At 25.1% G+C, this 25655-nt stretch overlaps 1 protein-coding gene across 1 annotated transcript in view; it reads right to left on the bottom strand.

Moving 5' to 3' along the window:
• LOC111623272 (hemicentin-1-like) overlaps positions 1 to 25655 on the bottom strand; it is a 133960-nt gene that overhangs the window by 13745 nt on the left and 94560 nt on the right. Inside the window, exons 4-9 of the mRNA XM_023365793.1 lie at positions 15013 to 15216; positions 14384 to 14680; positions 12436 to 12726; positions 11283 to 11570; positions 10898 to 11200; positions 8820 to 8948 (exon numbers count right to left, since the gene is read on the bottom strand). Of these exons, the coding sequence (XP_023221561.1) occupies positions 8820 to 8948; positions 10898 to 11200; positions 11283 to 11570; positions 12436 to 12726; positions 14384 to 14680; positions 15013 to 15216 (1512 nt within the window). The remainder of the gene's footprint in view (positions 1 to 8819; positions 8949 to 10897; positions 11201 to 11282; positions 11571 to 12435; positions 12727 to 14383; positions 14681 to 15012; positions 15217 to 25655) is intronic.

Here is a 25655-nt window from a genome sequence, read left to right as displayed (position 1 = left end):
ATAGAGTAGTCCTTATATTTGTATAATATTTATAGATGTGTATTTGCGTGCGTATGCGTATGCATATACTATTATTTTCCAGTAATTTGCAACACAATTTATACTGTTATTTATTTATAAAATATACCGTGGCAACGATTTAAAAAAAAAAGCCATATAATGCATTCATTAATCAATTCATTCTACTTATATGTGTACATATATGCCATATAAATGACTACATTTTAAAAATTTAAGTCAAAGTATCTAAATAATTATTGAGTATATCTGATAAATAATATAATAGAGAATTTTGACATTTATGAGGCAACAAAATTTATTAAGAAAGTAATCATAATAATTGTAACAGCGAAAATTTTTTGAAAAATGTTGATTAGAAGATGTATAAAATAAAACTTGTTAAATTGAAAATACATTAAGAAAACATAAAAATTGCATATTCATTTATAGTTTTTCTATTTATATTAGTTATTTTAAATAAGTTTTAATCAACGAAACGAAGAATGACACGAAAATAATAATTAAGAAACATCTGAAAAGAATTTTAGTTTCTGACTCGAAACACTGACATTTCAAATAAGTAATATGTAAATATATACGTTGAGTTACAGTCGTGATTAATTTGACGATGAATAATTATAAAATCCTTGTGTAAGAATGTATAAAAATTTATTATGTCTTTAGATTAAAAAAGAGAAAGCTAACAAAAAATTATCTCTTGTATAAGATTTGCGTGTTTACAGAGAGAGGGGCAAACACTTGATTGGAAGCGCGTGTATTGTAAATGAAAAGTTTGTTTCTTAAGAAAACGAAGAAAAAAAATTCTTTACGATACTTGAGATGAATACATTATTTCTCTGCGAAAAAATCTTTTTAAATTCTGAACACCGTCAATTCTATTAATCAAACAACCTCCCTATTTATTGACTCCGAAGTTAAAAAAAAATTCTAATATAATTTAAATAAATTAATAGAATAATTTCTCACCCGCAGGTAAGATGATATAAGTGCACGGTGTAGTTTGCTCCCCTACACTATTCTTTGCCCAACATTCTATAGTACCGAATTCTTCGTCGGATTTTGGTATATATGTGGCAACGTTACGAGCTTCTTGGTTGGCCATCGTCATCACTTGTCCTGTGTCAACTGACGTGTTAACTTTCCATCGAAAGGCTAATGGTTCCGGGTCAGCATATACTTCACACGCCACTCTCACTGGCTCGTTCTTCCCACCACTGTAAACAATTTTTTCCTGATGGGCACAAACGGGCGAGTCTGCGAGTAAATTGCCACCATTTTGTCATCTCGATAATTGATAGTTACAAAAACCACAAAAATGTATCTAGAAACAGAGCTATCACTAATATTATTACAGTATACTTATAAAAATTTTACGTGAATAACAGAAAATACATAAGAGAAAATTTAATTAATTGATTTATTATCAATAGCAGCTCTATAAGTAACATTATATCGAAGAATCATACAAAAATAATCGAACTTATTCTCTTAAATATAATAAATAACTATTCAATATAAAAACACTCAAATATATATTTTAAAGATAAAAAATTAATTGGTAATATAATATATTCTGCAAATTACTTATTATATTTAATTCTATTAAATCAAAAGTACTATTTTAAAACAGTTATTTGATTTTTTATAGTACCTAATGAAGTATATAATAATTAAATAACAACTACTAAAAAATTTAATAATTTAATTATCTTAAAGGAAATAAGTTTATAAATTATATAAAGTGTATACATTTAAAATTTTTTCAATTATCTTAATTTGATTTACGATCAAAGTGTATTTCATTTCATTTCAGTTTGTTTATTTAATAAATAAAATATTAATGCTTCTAATTATTATTATTACTTTAAAATAAAAATTTTATTATTAAATTATTAATTTATTTCAGTAATTGTTATTTATATGGAATAAATATTTAACGAGACACTAACTCAAAAACGTTTAAAAAATATATTGTTTACCCTAAAACTCGTCAGTTAAGTTTTATATAATTATTAATTATTTATTATAAAAGAGATGATTTTTATAATTAATATTACTATTAAAAATAGAAATGCCAATTTATATTATTATATATACGCTAATAAATGGAAGTACGCACATTGTATCCTGAGCATCACAGGATTACTTTCTACTCTTCCTTCAGAATTAGTAGCAATGCACGTGTACTGGCCTTTGCTCGACTTGTGTACCTTCTGCAGGATCAACGACTGATTAGTGATGATAATCCCCGCCGTCCTGTTTGTCTGTAATTGTCGTTCGTCAAACTTCCAATCGATATTGGTGGCGGGTGGGTTGGCATGCACCACACATTCCAAATACACGTCACTTCCTTCTTGAATAGGAGAATGACGAAGTTTACTGCTCAAGCGTAAAGTCACCTGGGGGGCATCTGAAATCAAATTTGATTTTCATTAAAAATGCGACTTCTAGTTTAGCAAATGGGAGAATTTTAGCAACGTTTTAAAATCGAGTAGTTATTATACAAAATATTTATTTAAAAAAATTGAACATNTAATAAATATTTAGAAAATTATAAGCTTCTTAACATATTAAATTGTTTACACGAACATCAAGAACTTAACAATGACAATTTTTGAGTATACTGTACTTATCGTGATATATTATCATAAAACCAAAGTTCTATCCAGTGTTATTTCGGTAATTTCTGATAAAATATAGTTTTTATTTAGTTTAGTTGATTTTCTGATAAGCAAATAACAGTAATAATGTGTTATAAACTACCATACGAATAATATATTCGTGCAGGAAAATCCTAATATAGAGACAAGAGAATTTTCATCCCAAGAGTATTCTGTAAACACACTGAATGCATTAACCAACTATGCTGTCAGGCATATTCGCTTAATTTTACCTTGGAGACAGTTAATAAGTTTTTACTAGAATGAGAAAAATTCCTGTTGAACGGAGAGATAAAAATAATTTTTTTGTTCTTACAAGAGAAAAAGTAATACAGGTTTAATTATATCATAATAAAAACGGTTTTAATTATTAACGTACTGAATAAAAGAAAATGTATTAACAATAAGAAAATACCAAGAAATTGTAACGAGTTTACGCTAACATTTGTCAGAGATTAAGAATAGAAGGATGTATTAAAATTCTATTAATTTAGATTATCTTTTTATCACATATTTGAAATATAAATATTTCATTATTTAACATACTTATGACATTATCGGTAATTATGCAGTAACTATTTAACTAATCTATTATTATTTATTAAAGTATTTTATTAATAAGGAGTTACAGATTTAATTTTACAATGTCTAGCCATTCAAAAACAATTAAAGAAGCAATAAATTTAAGTGTATTCACAGTAACGTGATTTACATTCATTGCTTTCAATTAAATGTTAAGATTTTAAAACTATAAATAATACGAAAATTTATTGTGGCGTATAATCCGTTATTTCTTAATACTATATAAACTTCTTAAATAATAGAAATAGTTGTTTAAAATTATTAATATTTATCAAAAATATGTATTAAATGGAAGAACTTATTCTTATTTTCGTTACACGTATAATTTAATTATCGAAACGTTTTCAGTTTCCTGTTCTCTTCATTTTCTCTAACGAATTGTTTTTGTTCACTTGTCAACAAGATAAATACATAATAATTATCTATGAAGCGATTGTAGTTATTTCCTTGGTGTTTACTTGTCAAAATTACTCAATACATCAATGTAAATGATATTTACATTAATCTATTGAGCAATTTTGACATTTACATTGAAAAAATTGATTTACAATATCTGTGAGTGTGTAGACAGCTCAGTANTTTAAAGGTATTTAACAGAACTCAGCCGTTGTATATATAGTATTATTAATTCTGTCTCGTGAATTGTAAATTGTTTTATGACATAATAAACGTTATTATAATTATTATTATATAATAAATTGTATTTGTCATCAATGACCAAATAATATATTTCATTATTTAACATACTTATGACATTATCGGTAATTATGCAGTAACTATTTAACTAATCTATTATTATTTATTAAAGTATTTTATTAATAAGGAGTTACAGATTTAATTTTACAATGTCTAGCCATTCAAAAACAATTAAAGAAGCAATAAATTTAAGTGTATTCACAGTAACGTGATTTACATTCATTGCTTTCAATTAAATGTTAAGATTTTAAAACTATAAATAATACGAAAATTTATTGTGGCGTATAATCCGTTATTTCTTAATACTATATAAACTTCTTAAATAATAGAAATAGTTGTTTAAAATTATTAATATTTATCAAAAATATGTATTAAATGGAAGAACTTATTCTTATTTTCGTTACACGTATAATTTAATTATCGAAACGTTTTCAGTTTCCTGTTCTCTTCATTTTCTCTAACGAATTGTTTTTGTTCACTTGTCAACAAGATAAATACATAATAATTATCTATAAAGCGATTGTAGTTATTTCCTTGGTGTTTACTTGTCAAAATTACTCAATACATCAATGTAAATGATATTTACATTAATCTATTGAGCAATTTTGACATTTACATTGAAAAAATTGATTTACAATATCTGTGAGTGTGTAGACAGCTCAGTAAATATATTGTTCAATATTTACTAAATTTTAATTATAATTAACTTAATTATTTAAAATAACATTGTATTAATGACAATATTTTTCTGTTTTATTATTATTTAATATATACAATTTACGTATTGACATTTTTACGTATCATAATTTAAAATTGTATTTTATAAAATACTATATTTATTTTCTTTTTTGAAAAATAATTTGACATAAAATTTTTGAATATAAATTGTAATTTTATAATTAGAAAAATATCATCTTTAATACATTAATTGAAATATCCTAATTAAAAAATTTAAAACGAAAAGAAAAATTAAAAATTTATGATTTAAGGAAAGTTGACAACATTAATTAAATATATTAATTTTTCTCCCTATAAGTAGGAAATATTTATTTTAACATTTAGAATATTTTCAATCTTCGTTAAAATTCACAAATAATTAAATTTTTGTAAAAATATTATAACTTTCTTCAATAAGAAATCTTGAAATATAGTTTTATATTCTTAAAATGTCGTTATAAATATATTGGAACAGTAAATTCCGATACCACTCGAACGTTGTAAAGAGAGAAAAATATGGTTTGCATCAGTCAATAGATCAAGCGGTTGCATTACTGGAAGACATTGATTCCTTTACAAGTTTCTCCGTCTGCCTCTATTACTAGACAAACCTGTAATGTTTCACAGGTTGCTCATACGATAGCTACTTTCTTATTATTGACGTTATTCACCTTCCACTGGGTTGTTGGCAGTCTGACATTCTTGTCAATTTTGGTTGGATAATCAATGTTCCTATCGTTCTATAAGTCTTTATATAGGATTATCGGGATCTTACTTTCATTTCTGTGTTTTTGTCTGTCAGAGATACGTCAATCTTAATATTAATGGTATACAAGAAGTAATTATTATCTTTCTTCGCTTATGTTAAATTTCATTTTATATCCTTCATTACGAAATAAAGCATTGCGTATAAACTAGTAGAGATTCATTTGACTTGAAAATAAATTCGATGGTAATTCGAATACAGAGATAAGATTAAATCATATATTTGTCATAATGAAAGTTCTGTAATGACTGATAAGAACTTAGTGGGATTTTCTTAATTAATTTCTTTCGTTTCATTCACCGAAGTGTGAGATGAAGATAGACAAGATCAACTAAAATCAATTTATTTTAATAGCTACAAAATCAATTCCGACTAAAACCAGAAATTGTCTAAGTATTTTATATTGGAAATTTATTCGGTTCGTTTAAAAAATATTAATAATATAAAAAAGGATTATTCGAAGAATTTAATTTTGCAATGTAGAAGGAAAAGTATCCAATGTGCCGAGTAAATAGCCTGTAAAATTAACTTTAATTCTTATAATTGAAACTGAAGCGATTTGAATTCATAAATTTAAATAAATTTGAAATAAATTATGGAATTCATTTACAAACTTAACTATTTAAAATTGAAATTATTTAATTTGGATCTTCCTTCCTATCAAGCAATGCACGAAAAGCCCATACATTTTTCTCGTAATAAATACTTGAGGGAATCTTAGTATTCGAGTTTTTTTCGAACAAAATAATAGAAACTTAAAGAAAATGGCGTAAAGTGCAACACATCTGTTACCTTTAGCTTTAAAATGATGACCCACAGATGACAAATGGTCTCGGATTTCCAATTTATCGATACGAGGAATTTTATAACTACATATTTTCTATTCCAATCAACTTCAAACCTTCTTTTATAATAAATATTTAGAAAATTATAAGCTTCTTAACATATTAAATTGTTTACACGAACATCAAGAACTTAACAATGACAATTTTTGAGTATACTGTACTTATCGTGATATATTATCATAAAACCAAAGTTCTATCCAGTGTTATTTCGGTAATTTCTGATAAAATATAGTTTTTATTTAGTTGATTTTCTGATAAGCAAATAACAGTAATAATGTGTTATAAACTACCATACGAATAATATATTCGTGCAGGAAAATCCTAATATAGAGACAAGAGAATTTTCATCCCAAGAGTATTCTGTAAACACACTGAATGCATTAACCAACTATGCTGTCAGGCATATTCGCTTAATTTTACCTTGGAGACAGTTAATAAGTTTTTACTAGAATGAGAAAAATTCCTGTTGAACGGAGAGATAAAAATAATTTTTTTGTTCTTACAAGAGAAAAAGTAATACAGGTTTAATTATATCATAATAAAAACGGTTTTAATTATTAACGTACTGAATAAAAGAAAATGTATTAACAATAAGAAAATACCAAGAAATTGTAACGAGTTTACGCTAACATTTGTCAGAGATTAAGAATAGAAGGATGTATTAAAATTCTATTAATTTAGATTATCTTTTTATCACATATTTGAAATATAATTAGTATATATACTGTAACTGTGATACCATTTTACTTCATATTTAAATCATATATAAGTTTTTGCATATGTATGTATTAAATTATATAATTATTTTAGATAAAAACCAAAGTAAAAACTCAAAACTTCAAGCAAAAAAAAAACGACTTGATTAACATACGAGAGTTAGTTTACCAGATCATAAAGTATGATTCATTCCGTATTCTTTACAAAATAATATTAATATAACATTGCAATGGACATTTTTTAAAATACTTGCGCATACAAATGATGTAGGAAATCATAAAATGAAAAAATCTTTTATAAAGTCATATTGAAATATAAAGGGAAAAAATCGTTAATGGCGTATTTTCAGTTGATATTTGTACACGCAATTATTTATTTCCCTCGTAATGCTATTTATTTGAATAAAAAAGCAAGAAAACCTTTAATATCTTTCATTCTCTGTTATCAAGAAATTACATCCAAAAAAACTTGTACACTTTTGCATATGAAAGATTTTTAATGAGAGTTTGTTGTGGACTCGGCGCATCAACAAATATTTATTGGTATTTCATGAATATAATTTTATCTTAACTCTAATCTTTCTAAGCATAAAAACTAAATTCTGAACATCGACTTTTGTGTTTTTTCTTCCTTTCATCAAAAACAGCAAACTTAAACATTAAAAATCGACATACATTTTTATTTATTAAAACATATTTATTCCGGAAATTTATTAAAATTTTCAAATAATTTTAGTAGATTTATACCCAAGATAAAAACTTTTCCAAATACTTTTAATTTATTTAACAGGTATTTTATAATTATCTCTTGTCATAATTTTCAGTAATAAATGTTAAGCTTTTTGCAATTATCAAGTACAGTATATTCAAAAATTTATTTAAGCTATTTAAAAATTCTTTATTATGTGTATAAAGTTAGAACATTATTATCTGAATATAATTTATGAAAACAATGGTTTAAATATATTAAAACTAGCAAAATACAGCAGCGAATATGAAATTATATTCTCAGTGTTTCATTTTCTATAATACTTTTAATTTTACTCACTGCAAACAAACTTTACACTTTAAATTCAATATCATTCATACTCAAAGTTAGTAATTAATGGAACCATAAAATTTACCACATAAACAGTTGATGCAATAATAAATTATCCACGTTTCTACTTTAAATATCTGAATAATTTTTCTAAGTTCTAAAGTTCTAAGTTTATTTTCGATAATACATAACACTGTAGTAGCAAACAGTTTTCGTATGCAAGAATATGTTGAAAGTTGAGCAGCATATTAAGTTTTCTTCTAGAGTTATTTCTATTAATTAATAATACATGCTAATAAAACATTGAATAAATTAATTGTATTTACTAACAAACATATAATTGAATAATTCAACTATCTGCGTTAACAAACTAATAAATATAAAGAAATGTAAACACTTAACTCATGAGAAATTGTATAGATGCTTTAATTATATAGGCATCTTTAACATCACTCTTTATTCAGGATGTTAAAGATGCCCAGTGTCTACCTATGTACCCAGTTGTGAAGTAAAGAATAATTAAAAGAAGATACAGTTTCTAAATAAGTCTATATATATATATAATGACCATGTCTTTACTTAAAATAAGTTTAGTAATTTTACTTGTTAAACCATTCAGCAAACCACAGGAAAAAGTTCAATTTTCTCTAAGCTACACAACGGCACTTACATTCATATTTTGTTTGTGTTGGTTTTTATACTAGTATAGTAAAACCGGTCCAAAACATAACCTCTATGAGACGGAAATCTACCTAAAGAATAAAATTTATGACTAACTTCTCCTGTTTCTGCTTCTGTTTCTGATCTTCACAATGACTATAGTCAGGAATATTGATGAGGTTAACCCAACAGAAACTATTGTCAGTACCAAGAATATTGGAGGAAAATTGATTTTCCAATCGTCATCTGCAAAGATTAACAGTTCTTTGTAATAGGAATAAAATCTTAGAAAATTCATTTGCATTAATTGCAATTTGATATATTTAATTGAAGAAATGATTAATTTACATGAACGAAACAGGTTCCATATGATTATTTTTTATTTTAAAATTATTTATTCAAATTATTTTATTAATTCATAAAATTCCTAATTATATTTCAAATGTATTAAAAATTTTTTTATCTACAGTATTTGTATATTGTTTATTTATAATATTCACTAACGAATAAATACTTGTTTAATTCTTAATCAAGATCATAACAGCATTTAATTTTAATAACATTTAAAATTAATTTAAATAAACTATTATTAATTCTCCATTCAAAAGCATGTTAAAGTTTAATCGAGGTTATATCAATAGCATCGAAATATTACGTTACAATAATGAATTTTTGAATCAGGTGTCACTCTTTTTACGCAAAACACTTACTCCCTGTGCTAAATCTGTAATTTTAGCTACAGAATTTATAATTTTCCATAGAAACATCCCTAATTCTCCGAATAAAATGTTTAATTGTCAATGGAAAGATCTGTAATTTTGTATACGAAATCTGTAATTGTCCACCAGCAAATCTGAAATTACTTTTGAAAAATGTTAATTAAAAGGTCACAAAAGTATATTTAACAGTAAATTGGTTGAGTTGCTAAGTCTTTAAATCGCTATTAGTATAGATACGTTTGAGAAATTCACCACTGATTAAACTTAATGGGCTAATCAAATCGATATTTTCTTTAGTGATATTCGTTATGTGATTTCAAGCGATAAATACATAACCATAGTGGCTTTCTTCTATTTATTAACCATTATCATTAGAGATATTCAGCTATAAATATTACCTAATTAAATCGCGATTAGAAAATTTTCTTATATTGAAATAATATTTTATTAATTAGAAATTTCAATTTTCTATTTTACATCGTTATATATATTTTTAAATTTTCATTGTAAAACAATGATCTCTCTCTAATTAACGTAACATATTGCTTCAATGATTCATTAATATAATGTTCAAATTAATTATAATTAAAAAGAAAAGGAAAGAAAACTTTTCCATCAAAGTTTCCTAATTGTTATAATATATAAGCTCTATATATATAGAAAGGAAGATGTTATCAGTGTTTATAAAAGTCACTCGTGTGAAAGAATATGATTATTCGATTCCGTATGAATTGATTAAGATGCTTGATATGATATAAAAATTATTTTTGTTGGATAGAATTTGTATTAAAATAAAATAAATTCGTTTAATTTGTTTTCTTAAAAAAGCAGAGAAAATTATTTCTTTTCAAAAGATTTAGAACAATTAACAGATAAATAATTCTTTTCATTTCTACTAATAAAAACAAATGAATAAAATATAATAGATAAATCTAAAATTGAAAAATAAAATCTCCTTACGGCAATTATCATTTTAAATACAAAATTCTCGCTTGTTCTATTAATTATATTTAATGTAAAATCAGCAAAATATACTAAAATCTTTAACTAAATGTTACGCGTAATTAGTTGATGTTTTATGTAGATATTGAGATATTAAGTGAAAATTTTATAATTTAAATGTTATAATTTAATTTTGTATCAGTAACGTTTTATTTCATTCTAGCAATTCTGGAATGTTTATCTACCTGTATTTCATTTAATTTACGATGTTTATTTTAATTAGACAATAAGAATTTATTTAGTTTACTATCTTGTCAACTCCTTACTTAAATATTGTACTTAAAATACTTTTACTTCATAAAACAGACATAAAATAATGTAAGAAAATTTAAAGTTGTTTTATATTCAATCAGCACTTTTGTGTCCTATGTTAATATGAGTTTAATGCTGAACAAATAATTATTTTCGCACGCGCATACAGACTAATTTACTAATGTACGAATATACCGTATATCATTTTTAATAGCTAATTACCTGTACGTGTTAAGCTCGATGGTGACGGTAGAGTACTCGTGTTTAGTACAATAATAGAACTTCTACCAATCGAATTACTAGAATATATAAAAACTTGAAAATTTCCTCCCGGTTCTAAGTCTGTGACGGTGAATATTGGCACGTCGGAAGTTTGATTGTTCTGTAATGTTTTAATCACTGTGCTGTATACTTCTAACACAAAATGTTGGCTAACTCCGCCACTATATCCTTCTATGCAATGGACTACGAAACTCGTTTCTGTTTGGTTACTAACAGAGCAACTCTTCGGTTTTTCGGGTGGACCTAAATTTATCATAAACTTTTAAAAGATATCATAACATAAACACTAATATAATTTAAATAAATTAATAGAATAATTTCTCACCCGCAGGTAAGATGATATAAGTGCACGGTGTAGTTTGCTCCCCTACACTATTCTTTGCCCAACATTCTATAGTACCGAATTCTTCGTCGGATTTTGGTATATATGTGGCAACGTTACGAGCTTCTTGGTTGGCCATCGTCATCACTTGTCCTGTGTCAACTGACGTGTTAACTTTCCATCGAAAGGCTAATGGTTCCGGGTCAGCATATACTTCACACGCCACTCTCACTGGCTCGTTCTTCCCACCACTGTAAACAATTTTTTCCTGATGGGCACAAACGGGCGAGTCTGCGAGTAAATTGCCACCATTTTGTCATCTCGATAATTGATAGTTACAAAAACCACAAAAATGTATCTAGAAACAGAGCTATCACTAATATTATTACAGTATACTTATAAAAATTTTACGTGAATAACAGAAAATACATAAGAGAAAATTTAATTAATTGATTTATTATCAATAGCAGCTCTATAAGTAACATTATATCGAAGAATCATACAAAAATAATCGAACTTATTCTCTTAAATATAATAAATAACTATTCAATATAAAAACACTCAAATATATATTTTAAAGATAAAAAATTAATTGGTAATATAATATATTCTGCAAATTACTTATTATATTTAATTCTATTAAATCAAAAGTACTATTTTAAAACAGTTATTTGATTTTTTATAGTACCTAATGAAGTATATAATAATTAAATAACAACTACTAAAAAATTTAATAATTTAATTATCTTAAAGGAAATAAGTTTATAAATTATATAAAGTGTATACATTTAAAATTTTTTCAATTATCTTAATTTGATTTACGATCAAAGTGTATTTCATTTCATTTCAGTTTGTTTATTTAATAAATAAAATATTAATGCTTCTAATTATTATTATTACTTTAAAATAAAAATTTTATTATTAAATTATTAATTTATTTCAGTAATTGTTATTTATATGGAATAAATATTTAACGAGACACTAACTCAAAAACGTTTAAAAAATATATTGTTTACCCTAAAACTCGTCAGTTAAGTTTTATATAATTATTAATTATTTATTATAAAAGAGATGATTTTTATAATTAATATTACTATTAAAAATAGAAATGCCAATTTATATTATTATATATACGCTAATAAATGGAAGTACGCACATTGTATCCTGAGCATCACAGGATTACTTTCTACTCTTCCTTCAGAATTAGTAGCAATGCACGTGTACTGGCCTTTGCTCGACTTGTGTACCTTCTGCAGGATCAACGACTGATTAGTGATGATAATCCCCGCCGTCCTGTTTGTCTGTAATTGTCGTTCGTCAAACTTCCAATCGATATTGGTGGCGGGTGGGTTGGCATGCACCACACATTCCAAATACACGTCACTTCCTTCTTGAATAGGAGAATGACGAAGTTTACTGCTCAAGCGTAAAGTCACCTGGGGGGCATCTGAAATCAAATTTGATTTTCATTAAAAATGCGACTTCTAGTTTAGCAAATGGGAGAATTTTAGCAACGTTTTAAAATCGAGTAGTTATTATACAAAATATTTATTTAAAAAAATTGAACATAAACAGTTTTATGTTTAACAAATATGAAGATCTTTACAATGAATTTCTCAAAATATTTAAAAATTCTTTTTTAATTTAAATAGTTAACACATTTTATAGAAAAAATTTACATATTTTATTTCTTCTTTCAGGAAATAAAAGCGACTTAGTGGTATACATCGATTTATTTTTAACAATGCGCTTTGCTAAGTTAACATAATTTACGTATTGTTGATAATGAAAATGTGTTTTCAATAAATATTTGCCTCAGGAGATGCAAAGGTTTGTAAATAATTACTCAAAATCTTAAATTTTCTGAATTAATATAAAAGAATATATAAAATAATACAAATTAATTGTTTCATGAAGAAAAACTTGTTAACATAAGTTAAATTTTTACACTAGTGAATTAATTGGATATGAGCATTTCATCTATTCTGAAGAAATGCTCGTTATTAAATCGTAAATAAATTTATTATCTAAATTGGAAATTTTATTGAAATAATAGTAAGTTAATGATTTATTTGTATTTGCTTATTATTCAAATCAATACACAAACATAATTTCCCAAAAATAAAAAAAATACGCAAATAAATTCAAGTCCCGTGACAATAAATTTAAAAATTGATTCTTTTTTATTCAAATTATAAAAACATTTTTCTATAAATTTTTATCCGATAAATTTTAAATATTATATTTTTTCCCTTTCATTATACATTATTTACATCTAGGAATTACCATAAGAAGAGAACTATAGTATAATTTCTTTAGAATTCTTTATCGAGGCTCTAAAGTAATATAAATGCAATTTTTTAAAATGAATAATTTCTATGAAATTTATTATAATTAATTTAAAAATATAAAAAAGAAACACTCACAATAAACATCTAAATTCCATCCATGCTCGATAGTACTGTCAGCAATTAGCGTGTTTTGGGCTCTACAAGATAAATATCTTCCACTATCCTCTCTCGATGGTCTAAATGATAAAACGCTGGTCGTTATATTACCATCGACAGACACGATATCTTTGACCGACTTCAGTTTATTTTTTCCTAACCACCAGGTAATCAGTGCCGGAGGTCTAGAACCAATTGCTCTGCAGTTTAACTCTACTTGCTTCATTGAAGCCATAGGTTTTCGTTCTCCTTCGATCTGTACGTCGAGTGGACGAACTGAAGACATAAAAAAAATAGGAATTGAGCATCAGTCCAAGACAACATATTGGGTTCTCTTCACGACACGATATTGATTAACGTACTTGTTACAAACTCTCTCTCTCCGTCCGTTAATCGATTAGTGAATTTGAAATTTCTATAAATATACATCGAGCCTCACCGTCTACAATTTATTTATTGCACTAAAACGTCATCGATTTAACATTTTTAAATAAAAATACCCCGTAAAATATTTATGTATAATGGTTATACGATTCGAATTTTAAATTATAAAAGCGTAAGTTTTTAAAATAGTTTATAAGAAGTGCCTTGAAAAATCATTTACTTACAGTTCATATCGATCGTGANAATTTAAAAATATAAAAAAGAAACACTCACAATAAACATCTAAATTCCATCCATGCTCGATAGTACTGTCAGCAATTAGCGTGTTTTGGGCTCTACAAGATAAATATCTTCCACTATCCTCTCTCGATGGTCTAAATGATAAAACGCTGGTCGTTATATTACCATCGACAGACACGATATCTTTGACCGACTTCAGTTTATTTTTTCCTAACCACCAGGTAATCAGTGCCGGAGGTCTAGAACCAATTGCTCTGCAGTTTAACTCTACTTGCTTCATTGAAGCCATAGGTTTTCGTTCTCCTTCGATCTGTACGTCGAGTGGACGAACTGAAGACATAAAAAAAATAGGAATTGAGCATCAGTCCAAGACAACATATTGGGTTCTCTTCACGACACGATATTGATTAACGTACTTGTTACAAACTCTCTCTCTCCGTCCGTTAATCGATTAGTGAATTTGAAATTTCTATAAATATACATCGAGCCTCACCGTCTACAATTTATTTATTGCACTAAAACGTCATCGATTTAACATTTTTAAATAAAAATACCCCGTAAAATATTTATGTATAATGGTTATACGATTCGAATTTTAAATTATAAAAGCGTAAGTTTTTAAAATAGTTTATAAGAAGTGCCTTGAAGAATCATTTACTTACAGTTCATATCGATCGTGACCGAGGACACGAGGGGTGCTGTAATGTTGTTGTTAATTGCTTTGCAAGTGAAGACAGCCATGAGATCATGACGTTGTAACGCCGAAATCTCCAATTCATTCATTACAAAATTTGAAGAAACGATATGATATGTGTCATCTAACAACACATTCTCTCGCCACCACGTTAAAGACGGTAAAGGTTTACCTTTTAAAAAGAAATTCATACGTACGAATACATAAAATTAATAAAACAAAAAAATTACATAATTAAAGTTTAATTTTAAATAAATATTTATAAATTTAAAACATTTACGTCATTAAAAGAGGATTCTAAAATAGTCTATTTGCATAATGTGAAGACAAGTTAAGACCCAAGAACTTTAATTCATGGAGATAAATAAAGAGAGCGGTCCTTAATTTATTTATATTAACACCAATGCCTTTATCTGAGACAAATCTAAAGCGAGTGAGATTATCTAGGGTTTATCTTCTTGTAATGGCATTTGGCCAGTTCTCTTTCGGTCTAATCAGCACCGAAATGACTTCACTTCTACAATGCAAGAAGGAGAGAGGTACTCGCAATGTATACGATAATCGGTTGCTAGATGGAACATTGACTAAAATACTTTTCAAACTCACTTTGCCAAATCTAGATGGATAGAGGAACGACCTTATTGCAGGTTTTCGTCAACCAATTTACTGTAATTGCAATAAAGGAAACGACTTGGCGAAAAAAAATTTACTAATGAACAACGAAAGATTCTAGAAAACATATTATTGGCTACATTACAGAAATTAGTAAGAACCTATCAATTTTAATCACCTAAACTCAAATATTCCATCAAGAGAAAGCATACAGAAGATAGAAACAAAAGAAACTGAAGAAAAATCTAAAACGTAAACGTATAAAAAATGTTCCTTATATTTTATTTTTTAAATCTCAATATAAAATACTAAAATAAAACTACAACTGCAAATTCTAAAATATATATTTATACTTTTTTTTATTTTTATCAGTTTTTTCCAAATATGAAAAATTTAACAGAAAATAAATCATATAAAACGTTTAGTTGGACAGATATATGTTTTTATTTAAAATATTTATAGTAATAAAAAAATATATTTATTAATATAAAAATCACTAAACGAATTCCCTTATATACTAAACGTTTTGTGATTAGCGAACCTGAAAATTAAGAAAATTATATAAACTATTATTTTTACACTTATTAACTATTTCCGTGCCTACAAAATAAAGTATGGTCCAAAAATCAGTTAACCGTATCAAATTAATTTACACATTAAATAAAAGATTTAAAGAAGTAACTGTAAACCTACTAAAATCAAATGCAGCGTCTCTTTATTATGAAGAAGTGAGAATTGCAGTACACGATTCTTCTAGAGTTTGCAAATAAAAAGAAAAAAAAAACATTTGAATAACACAAAAATTTTGAATCTACAACGGTTAACTTACTTTTAAGCCATGTAAAATTTTAAAATATCTATATATTTAACTACGTCCTGACTGATTTTAAAAATTAATTAATTAATAAACATAACTATTATTAATTATTTGAAAAATATTTTCAAAAAAGCCAAGAAATAGTTACTTTAATTTGAGTATAAAAAATAAATTAGATGACAAGTAATTTTAATTTATTTCATTATTTAAAAAATAAAAAAACGGTTAAATAATCAATTTAAAAAGAACTTTTAGTTCTTTAATTTCATGATGTATTACGATTCGTAAACGAAATTTATATTATCTTTTAAATAATTCATTGAATTCAACTTCAATTATTTCTCAACAATTATCATCATTTAGAATTTGGTTTGTAAATGGTTATATTCATTTTACTTTCAAGAAATTAAATTTTTTTTCTTTTGTATATTCCTTTGCTTCCTCCTTGAATTGTGTCATTTCTATTTAGTTCGACTTAATCTTGTAATTTTTCCCCTTTTATTTTTCATTAAAAATTGCTTTGAATTTTAATTGTTTCATTGAGGAATTAAATTATCAATCTTTTTTGACATTTGTTTTTTCTATTCTAAAGCGATTTAATTAATTGAAAATGTATAAATATCAGACATTTGTTTCAACGTTATCTAACGACAAAGAAAATGGAGGAAGCTAAACATTAATAAAGTAAATTAATAAACACGATGTTGGCATTCTACTATCATTCACATCTGGATAGATTCATTTACAATATATGTAGACAGTAAAGAAAGAAGACAGTAAACGTTTGTTCGAGATTGATAGGGATGAATGATGAGTGATTCATGTCAGTGATGCACGAAATAAAATATTCAGTCTTATTCACTGACGAATGAAGAATGTTGAATTATTATTAAGAATCGGATGTTCGAAGAATGATCGTTGGAATATACAGAAAGAAAGAATCATACAGAAATCATATAGGAGAAAAAATAAGAAAATTTTCTTTTCTATTCAGAAAAATGGAGAATTCTTAGATTCCATTCCATCATATTATTTATTATATCAAAATAATTGTCTTCAATAATGTCATGTCAGCTTTTCAATTAAGATAATGAAATGTTTCTGTGAATGTTATAGTTTAAATAAAGATATTTATACATATATTTTTTTAAAGAAATCTTTCTCGAATAATATCGTAAATGAAATGAATAATTCAAATGTCTGTTAATAATAATTTAGTTTATTGAATTGAAAATTATTCTACGTAATAATTTGTCAAATTTAGTGAGTACAATATAAGTAGTTAGCGTAAATAGATTTCTTTATAAATTCATATGAGAAAGCTAAAGAGAAAGAAATAAAAAAAAGGAAATCTATATCTCGCTTTCATATATATATAATTTTGTGGGTTATTCCAACATACTATTTAATTTATCGAACTTAAATGCAAACTTTCAGGATGAATTACATAATAATCATTTTTTAATTTAATTCATTGATGGATTAAAATGTGGCACCAGCATATATTAACTATATGTCCATCCAAAAATGCGCCTTTAATGGTCTTTAAGGAGGAGAAATAAGTAATAATGTCTCAACTTGTACCATGAAAAATTATGAAAATTTGGACGTGTTCGAACCCATTATTCATGGTAATAAGCGAGAAACTTGCTATTTAATTTAATAAAGTAAACTTCAAGAGTAGAAACTTGATATAACCTTCACCTATCCTTCAGTATTTCCATATTATTCTAATTAATAACTGTAATAATTTATTATTATTCTGAAAGTATATGAAGATGTCTATAGATAATAATTTTAAACAGAAACTCCTACGATTAAAAATTTATGCAATTTCAACATGATGCATTACCAAAATATTTCAATTAATTTTCATATCTACATCATGAAAGTTTATGAAATTTAACTATAAACATTCTCATGTATTTTCATTTGTGACTAAGGCATTATTATTATACTTTTATCTTAAGTAATTAATATTTCTGACACTCGCAACGAGTGAAAAAAATCAGGTAAATTACACCTGAAGCGCATTAATTTTGATATATGCACAAAATTCATTACTGTAAGTTGTAAACATTTGTTTAGAAAACGTTAAAAAGTTCTACACTTTTAGAATTTATTAAAGACACAACTTACACATAATTATAATTAGTGTTTGTGTTTTACACAAATTTTTAAGCATTATTTTTTCAAGTTTAATAAGAAAAACCGTATATTTCGTATTAAAATTTTACATTACATTTTTTTGAAATTATTATTATTACAATTATATTTATTAATAAAATAAAATTTTTCAAAGAAAAAATTATAAAATGTAGTAAAAACATCGAATAAAAGGTTTTACATAAAAAATAAAAATGGAAGTTTTACATTTTACAGATAAAATATAGACCAAGTGGAAACTTGCTATTACTTTATTGTTTCATTACTTGGGGGTTAAAGTTGGATTCAGTGAATTTTTTGCAACATTGTGCCCTCTGGCGATAACGCTGAATAATCGAATTTCTTACAAATACAGAAATATTATTTACAGAAATAACATTAAAGTTTTGACAAATTTACTATAAAAAAAAGTTATTCTAAGCGAAATTCAATTCAACGTATTTACAACTAAATTTAGACTTTATATTTTAATTTTTTTCATATTTTTTGGTTATTTTTATAAACTTTTTTATAATTTAATTGGTATATATTTCACTAATCAACTGAAAAAAAATCTGTTATCGATTCGTGTTTGAAAATAATCATTTCTTTATCAACTTCTGTCTATTGATTTCCATCATTCTCTATGTTTAATCAACGATAAACCAAATCTTTCGAACAAAGTCAGAAAGATTTTCTTGTTTTGAGATTTGGCAACACACATAAATCTCGCTCTCTCTCTCTCTCTCTCTATATATATATATATATATATACATTATACATTGCACTGTTAATATGAATATATAGAGATATACAGTGCCCAAAAGTCAGTTAATCATTTGAAGACAAAATATTTATTTCATTATTTAAATGTTAATATTTTATTACTTACAAAACATACATTAAAAATTATTGTGACATGATCATAATACCATGCTGCAATTTTTAAACATATTTTGAAATTTATTTAATTTAAAATATATACTCTCGATCTTAAATTTGTAGTGTCTTGCCCCTGTACATCACATTTTTCCTGTTAACAATAGAGTTATGCCGTCATCTATGTAACTCCGTTCCGGGAAAATTTTTGAATTGAAATCACATGACTTCTATTCTGTACCGAAAGTTCTTATAAAGTTAATCTGGGCCTGCCATCCACTCCAACCTGTCTATATCTGGTAATTTTATCTAATTAACATCGTTCTCGAGATTATGGAAGGACAGACAGACAATCAAACGACACTGGGAATTTATAGGTATACAGTTATTTTCAAATTGCAGCCAAATGAAATTCTCTTTGATTTTCGGGTCAACCTAAATTAACAAAGTAATCTTTATAAATGTTAACATATATTTATTTATATTATGTTTTCTAAACTTCCATTTGTTGGCGACGGCTCGTTACACCTTCAAAAATCTAATTCATTCTGCATAGTGAAGTTAATTGTAATTATCTGTCACTAATTAAATCCTTGAATGTACTTATTGCAATTAACAATTAGTATTGGTTTCTTGAAATTTTTACATTATTCATCGATTTTTTTATTGGTTTTAAAAATAGTTTTATAAACCGATTACACTAAAATATTTTTACTAGAAACTCAAAGCTTAAAAAAAAGCTTTGAGTTTCTAGTAAAAATATTAATAATATAAAATTCGGTAATATTTTTATTTTAAAAAATACTCTTTCTTTAGAATTGTGTGTGTGTATGTGTGCTTTCTTTTATAATCCACAATAAAATCTCTAGAAATAGAAAATAACTTTTTAACAAATCTCAGCTGATAAGTTGTCATCACTCGGGGCTTTATTATTATTTTTTTAAAAGAAATATTTTATTGAAGAAACTTTTTAAAAGGTTATTCTAGATCATTATCTGGATAGGAATAATGAGAATTGATCCCTTAAGGTACTTTGATCATTTTCGGTTTTCAACATCCAGAAATAATGCATCCGTCAGGAAAGTATCTCACTCTAATGTATTTAATGCAAAAGTATAATCTTTTTCCAAAAATGTAATTGGTTTCCTTTCCATTAACTTATCCTTACACAATCTATAAATTTACCTCAAACTATAATCCATCTAAGATTCACTGAAAAGAATTAAATTTGAAATATAATACTTTGAATTCAATATTTGCTGCATCAAATTTCTTTAAACTGGTAAATTGTTTCCACGTTCTTTTTCTTTCTTCCCTTTAACTAATTAACTAACCGTAATAACGTGACTGTAATTATAAATGTAATACGAATTTAATTCTAATTAATTATTATTATTATAATTACTAAAAGATCATTTTCATAAGTAGTAATAATTTTTATCCTACCCTCGTTATTACGAATGTGGAATATACAAAATTTTATATTTTAAACTAAATATAGAAATGAATCACTTTAATATTTTAATTTAGAGTTTTAAATAGAAATTTTCAGTTAAATTATAAATAAAATGTAATAATATTCATAATTTATTCGAATTAATTGAGTAGTTCACTATAGAAGTAAGTGGTATATTGCATAGAGTTAAATATATGAAAATTCATAAATAAAATAAACACTAATGTAAATTAATTTAGATTAATATAAATTAATAATATGTATATATAATTTATAGCAAAATAAATTAATAAATTAATATAACATGTAACAAACATACTTAATTTTAATCGATCATAATCTCTAATCAGTTTTAATAGTTTATAGCTTTTACTTTATATTATTTAAATATATACAAAGTTATGAATTTATTTATTAATTTATTGAATAATATTGACATTATTATTCTATAGTAATGTATAAAATTTCTATTATGGTATATTTTTATGCAACGGCACCCAGAGGTGGGTTAATTGGGGCACTTGTCTTCCTTGGAATCAAGTAAAAAATTCCAGAAATATAACAATAAAAGTGATCGACATACGTAACTTTACATTCTCGACTATGAATATATTCTATAATCTACTTGTTCAGAAAAAACCGCAAGAAATTAAATTAAAATTTATTGATGTAATTATTTGTTTTCAAGTTCTACCCGTCTGGAAAATTTTCTCAAACACCCCTGTTTCTGTGTTATAATCAAAAACGTTGTGTATCTATCAAGTAAGCACACAGTTTATAAGATTTGGAGTTCAAAGGGTTTATTACTCTCAAGAAGTTTATTACTCTAGAGTTTTAAATTATGTAGAAATTCTCAGTTAATCCCTTAAGTTATCATACAACAAAATTCTAATCGCATCGATTCTATTAATTTCGAAATATATTAATTAATGAGTAAATTAAAATGTTTGAAATCTCGATTAAAAATCATAAACTAGAACAAATATATGTTTTGAAAATATAGAATGCAATTAAAATTTAATATCTAAGAATTGATGAGTGTTTATTATAAGCAAATTAACAATTTATTGAATTTATTGAAGTATTTATTATTTTTGAAGAATGAGGTTGTAGTTTATAAATACGTTTGTATACTTTGCTAATAAAATTATTGATAATTTGTCAAAGTATAATTAAACGAGAAAATAATGAAGTCAAATTCAAGTTTTTATTGTTTTTATTATCATGAGAATTTTATGTCAAAAGAAAATTATAAACTTCGTCTATGGTATTTTATTATTTTGAATTATTTAGCATTTAAAATTTATTATTAATGCATATCATCTAACTTTTTTTGCATATTTTTATTACAATTTAAAATAATTATTTCGTATAAATTGCATTTTCTGTTCATGAAAATTTAAAACAACTCATTTATTTGATGTTAAACAATTCGTTCAATATGGGAAAGCTCATTATACTTAATTAACAATTTCCTAAGGGAATTATTACTATTATTAGCTAAGTTTAGAAGTTTAATATAGATTTAAATTAAATTTTTCGTACACTTAATACTATAAAAATTCATAAAAATGATTTTCTCTGCCTTATTTTAATACATAAATTAATTTTTAATATTCGAGTGTAAGAGCTTTTTAATTTATAAAAAAGTATGATAATTTTGATTAGTTTGAACTTAGTAATTATTTTAATAAGNTATTCTATAATCTACTTGTTCAGAAAAAACCGCAAGAAATTAAATTAAAATTTATTGATGTAATTATTTGTTTTCAAGTTCTACCCGTCTGGAAAATTTTCTCAAACACCCCTGTTTCTGTGTTATAATCAAAAACGTTGTGTATCTATCAAGTAAGCACACAGTTTATAAGATTTGGAGTTCAAAGGGTTTATTACTCTCAAGAAGTTTATTACTCTAGAGTTTTAAATTATGTAGAAATTCTCAGTTAATCCCTTAAGTTATCATACAACAAAATTCTAATCGCATCGATTCTATTAATTTCGAAATATATTAATTAATGAGTAAATTAAAATGTTTGAAATCTCGATTAAAAATCATAAACTAGAACAAATATATGTTTTGAAAATATAGAATGCAATTAAAATTTAATATCTAAGAATTGATGAGTGTTTATTATAAGCAAATTAACAATTTATTGAATTTATTGAAGTATTTATTATTTTTGAAGAATGAGGTTGTAGTTTATAAATACGTTTGTATACTTTGCTAATAAAATTATTGATAATTTGTCAAAGTATAATTAAACGAGAAAATAATGAAGTCAAATTCAAGTTTTTATTGTTTTTATTATCATGAGAATTTTATGTCAAAAGAAAATTATAAACTTCGTCTATGGTATTTTATTATTTTGAATTATTTAGCATTTAAAATTTATTATTAATGCATATCATCTAACTTTTTTTGCATATTTTTATTACAATTTAAAATAATTATTTCGTATAAATTGCATTTTCTGTTCATGAAAATTTAAAACAACTCATTTATTTGATGTTAAACAATTCGTTCAATATGGGAAAGCTCATTATACTTAATTAACAATTTCCTAAGGGAATTATTACTATTATTAGCTAAGTTTAGAAGTTTAATATAGATTTAAATTAAATTTTTCGTACACTTAATACTATAAAAATTCATAAAAATGATTTTCTCTGCCTTATTTTAATACATAAATTAATTTTTAATATTCGAGTGTAAGAGCTTTTTAATTTATAAAAAAGTATGATAATTTTGATTAGTTTGAACTTAGTAATTATTTTAATAAGTAAAATTCAAATAATATTTATACTCGAAAACTCGACATATCAGTAAATTTAAACAGAAAATCGAGTTAACTCGTTGAATTTTGATGAAAAATTACTTATTTAGTATCTATTTATCTTCTGTGTGTGTGCGTGTGTATGTAGGTGTAGGTATGGGTGTTTGTGTTTTAAGTGTAAATTATTCTAAATTAAGTAATATAGTTTATTCAAAATTTTAATAATATAGCAAAGTATATTTGGAACTTTTATATTAATATGAATACAAATATTATTAAAATAATACAATAATTATTTAGGCCCTATATTATAAATAAAATTCTATTATCATATAACCGAACTGTTTTATAGTTATCCTTCTATGGTATATTGTTATTGGGATGTTACTGTATACATATAAATTTTCACTGTCCTCCGTCTGTATGCCTGACCGTCTTTAATCTCGAGAACAATGTTAGATAGATGAAAGTCGAACCAGATATGGAAAGCGTAGAGACAGGAGGCCCCGATTAACTATATACGGCGTGATTTCAATTCTCCCAGAACGGAGTTACATAGATGACCCGCATGACCCTTGTTATTATTAAGAAAAGAATGATGTACAGGAGCACGACACTAATCATTTGAGATTCAAATCATATATTTCAAATTAAATAAATTTAAAATATGACTAAAATTTGTAGCCCATATTAATTTTTGCTTGTTATATTTTAAATAACTGTGTGTGTTTCTTTTTTATTTAAAAAATAAAACAACATTTCTTATATTAGTAATTAAATTAATTCAGTTTTAACACAGCTTGTCCTACGAAGAATATGTTGAATAATATTTTTTATTTTAATCAACTAACTTAATGAAAATGAATATTTATTAATAGGAACGAATAAAAATACACCTGTCTTTATATAAGTCTATAATATTTCTTTCTTTTTACATAACAAAAATAATATGACATATCTCTACTATTTGCTAGACAATTATCTTTGTGTTCATTTAAGTGAGTTATATGCTTTTACATTTATCGGAAATCTAAACTCATTTGTTTTGTTGATACCAGCTTATGACGTCATTTTAGATACTTTACTTTCTATTCTTTTTTACTTTTTTTTTTTATCAAAGTAATGTACCGATAGAAAATTTAATAGTCTACCTTTAAAAGACACACAAGAGAATTTTGAAAATCTTCCATTAATATAATACGATGACAGTTTCTAACATTAGAAACTCGTCATAAAACATTATTTTTAAGTTTTCTTGGCAAAAAATAATAAACTAAAAATATAAAAATTTTATATAGTTTTCTATATGTGTACTAATTTTTCTTGAATTTCTTTTATTAAGAAATTTTTAAAGCACATTTTCTCTAAAATGGTTTATAACATTAAAGTAAATTAAAGTAAATAACGATAGATTGTTAAAACATCGAAAGATATTATTGGATTTGAGAAAGTATTATCGAAGGAGGGACATGAAAGTACTGGAGAAGGGATTATTCGATGCCATTCGAGTTGCTAAACAGCATCCAAACTCTGATACAAGAGAAAAATTAATGTCCACTGTGTTTCTGTAGACACGTAGGAAGTAATGGCTGCACCGATACAAAATCGACCATATTTCCAATGGATGTTTGATAGTTGGACGTGAATTTAAAAGAAATGTCCTTATCTGAACAGAAACACGTGGCACGATACAAATTCTATCCATCTTTAATACACAGAGGGAGATTTTCTTTAAGTAAAAATATATATGCAAATCTCACCATTTCCATTCCCTATTCTACGATAACCCCGTTATCCTTTAACATAATAATAATAATAATATATTTATTAATGTAATTAGAATAAACAGTCGAAAAATAATTTGTTTTTGTTTATAAAATATTCAGAATTTGATTTTTTAAACAAATTAAATTAAATTAAATTAAAAT

This window comes from Centruroides sculpturatus, unplaced genomic scaffold (assembly GCF_000671375.1).
Source record: "Centruroides sculpturatus isolate CEXI.00-Female unplaced genomic scaffold, Cexi_2.0 scaffold302, whole genome shotgun sequence".
NCBI lineage: Eukaryota > Metazoa > Arthropoda > Arachnida > Scorpiones > Buthidae > Centruroides > Centruroides sculpturatus.
The sequence above is the reverse complement of the archived record's forward strand: the minus strand, read 5'-3'. Positions and strand labels throughout refer to the sequence as shown.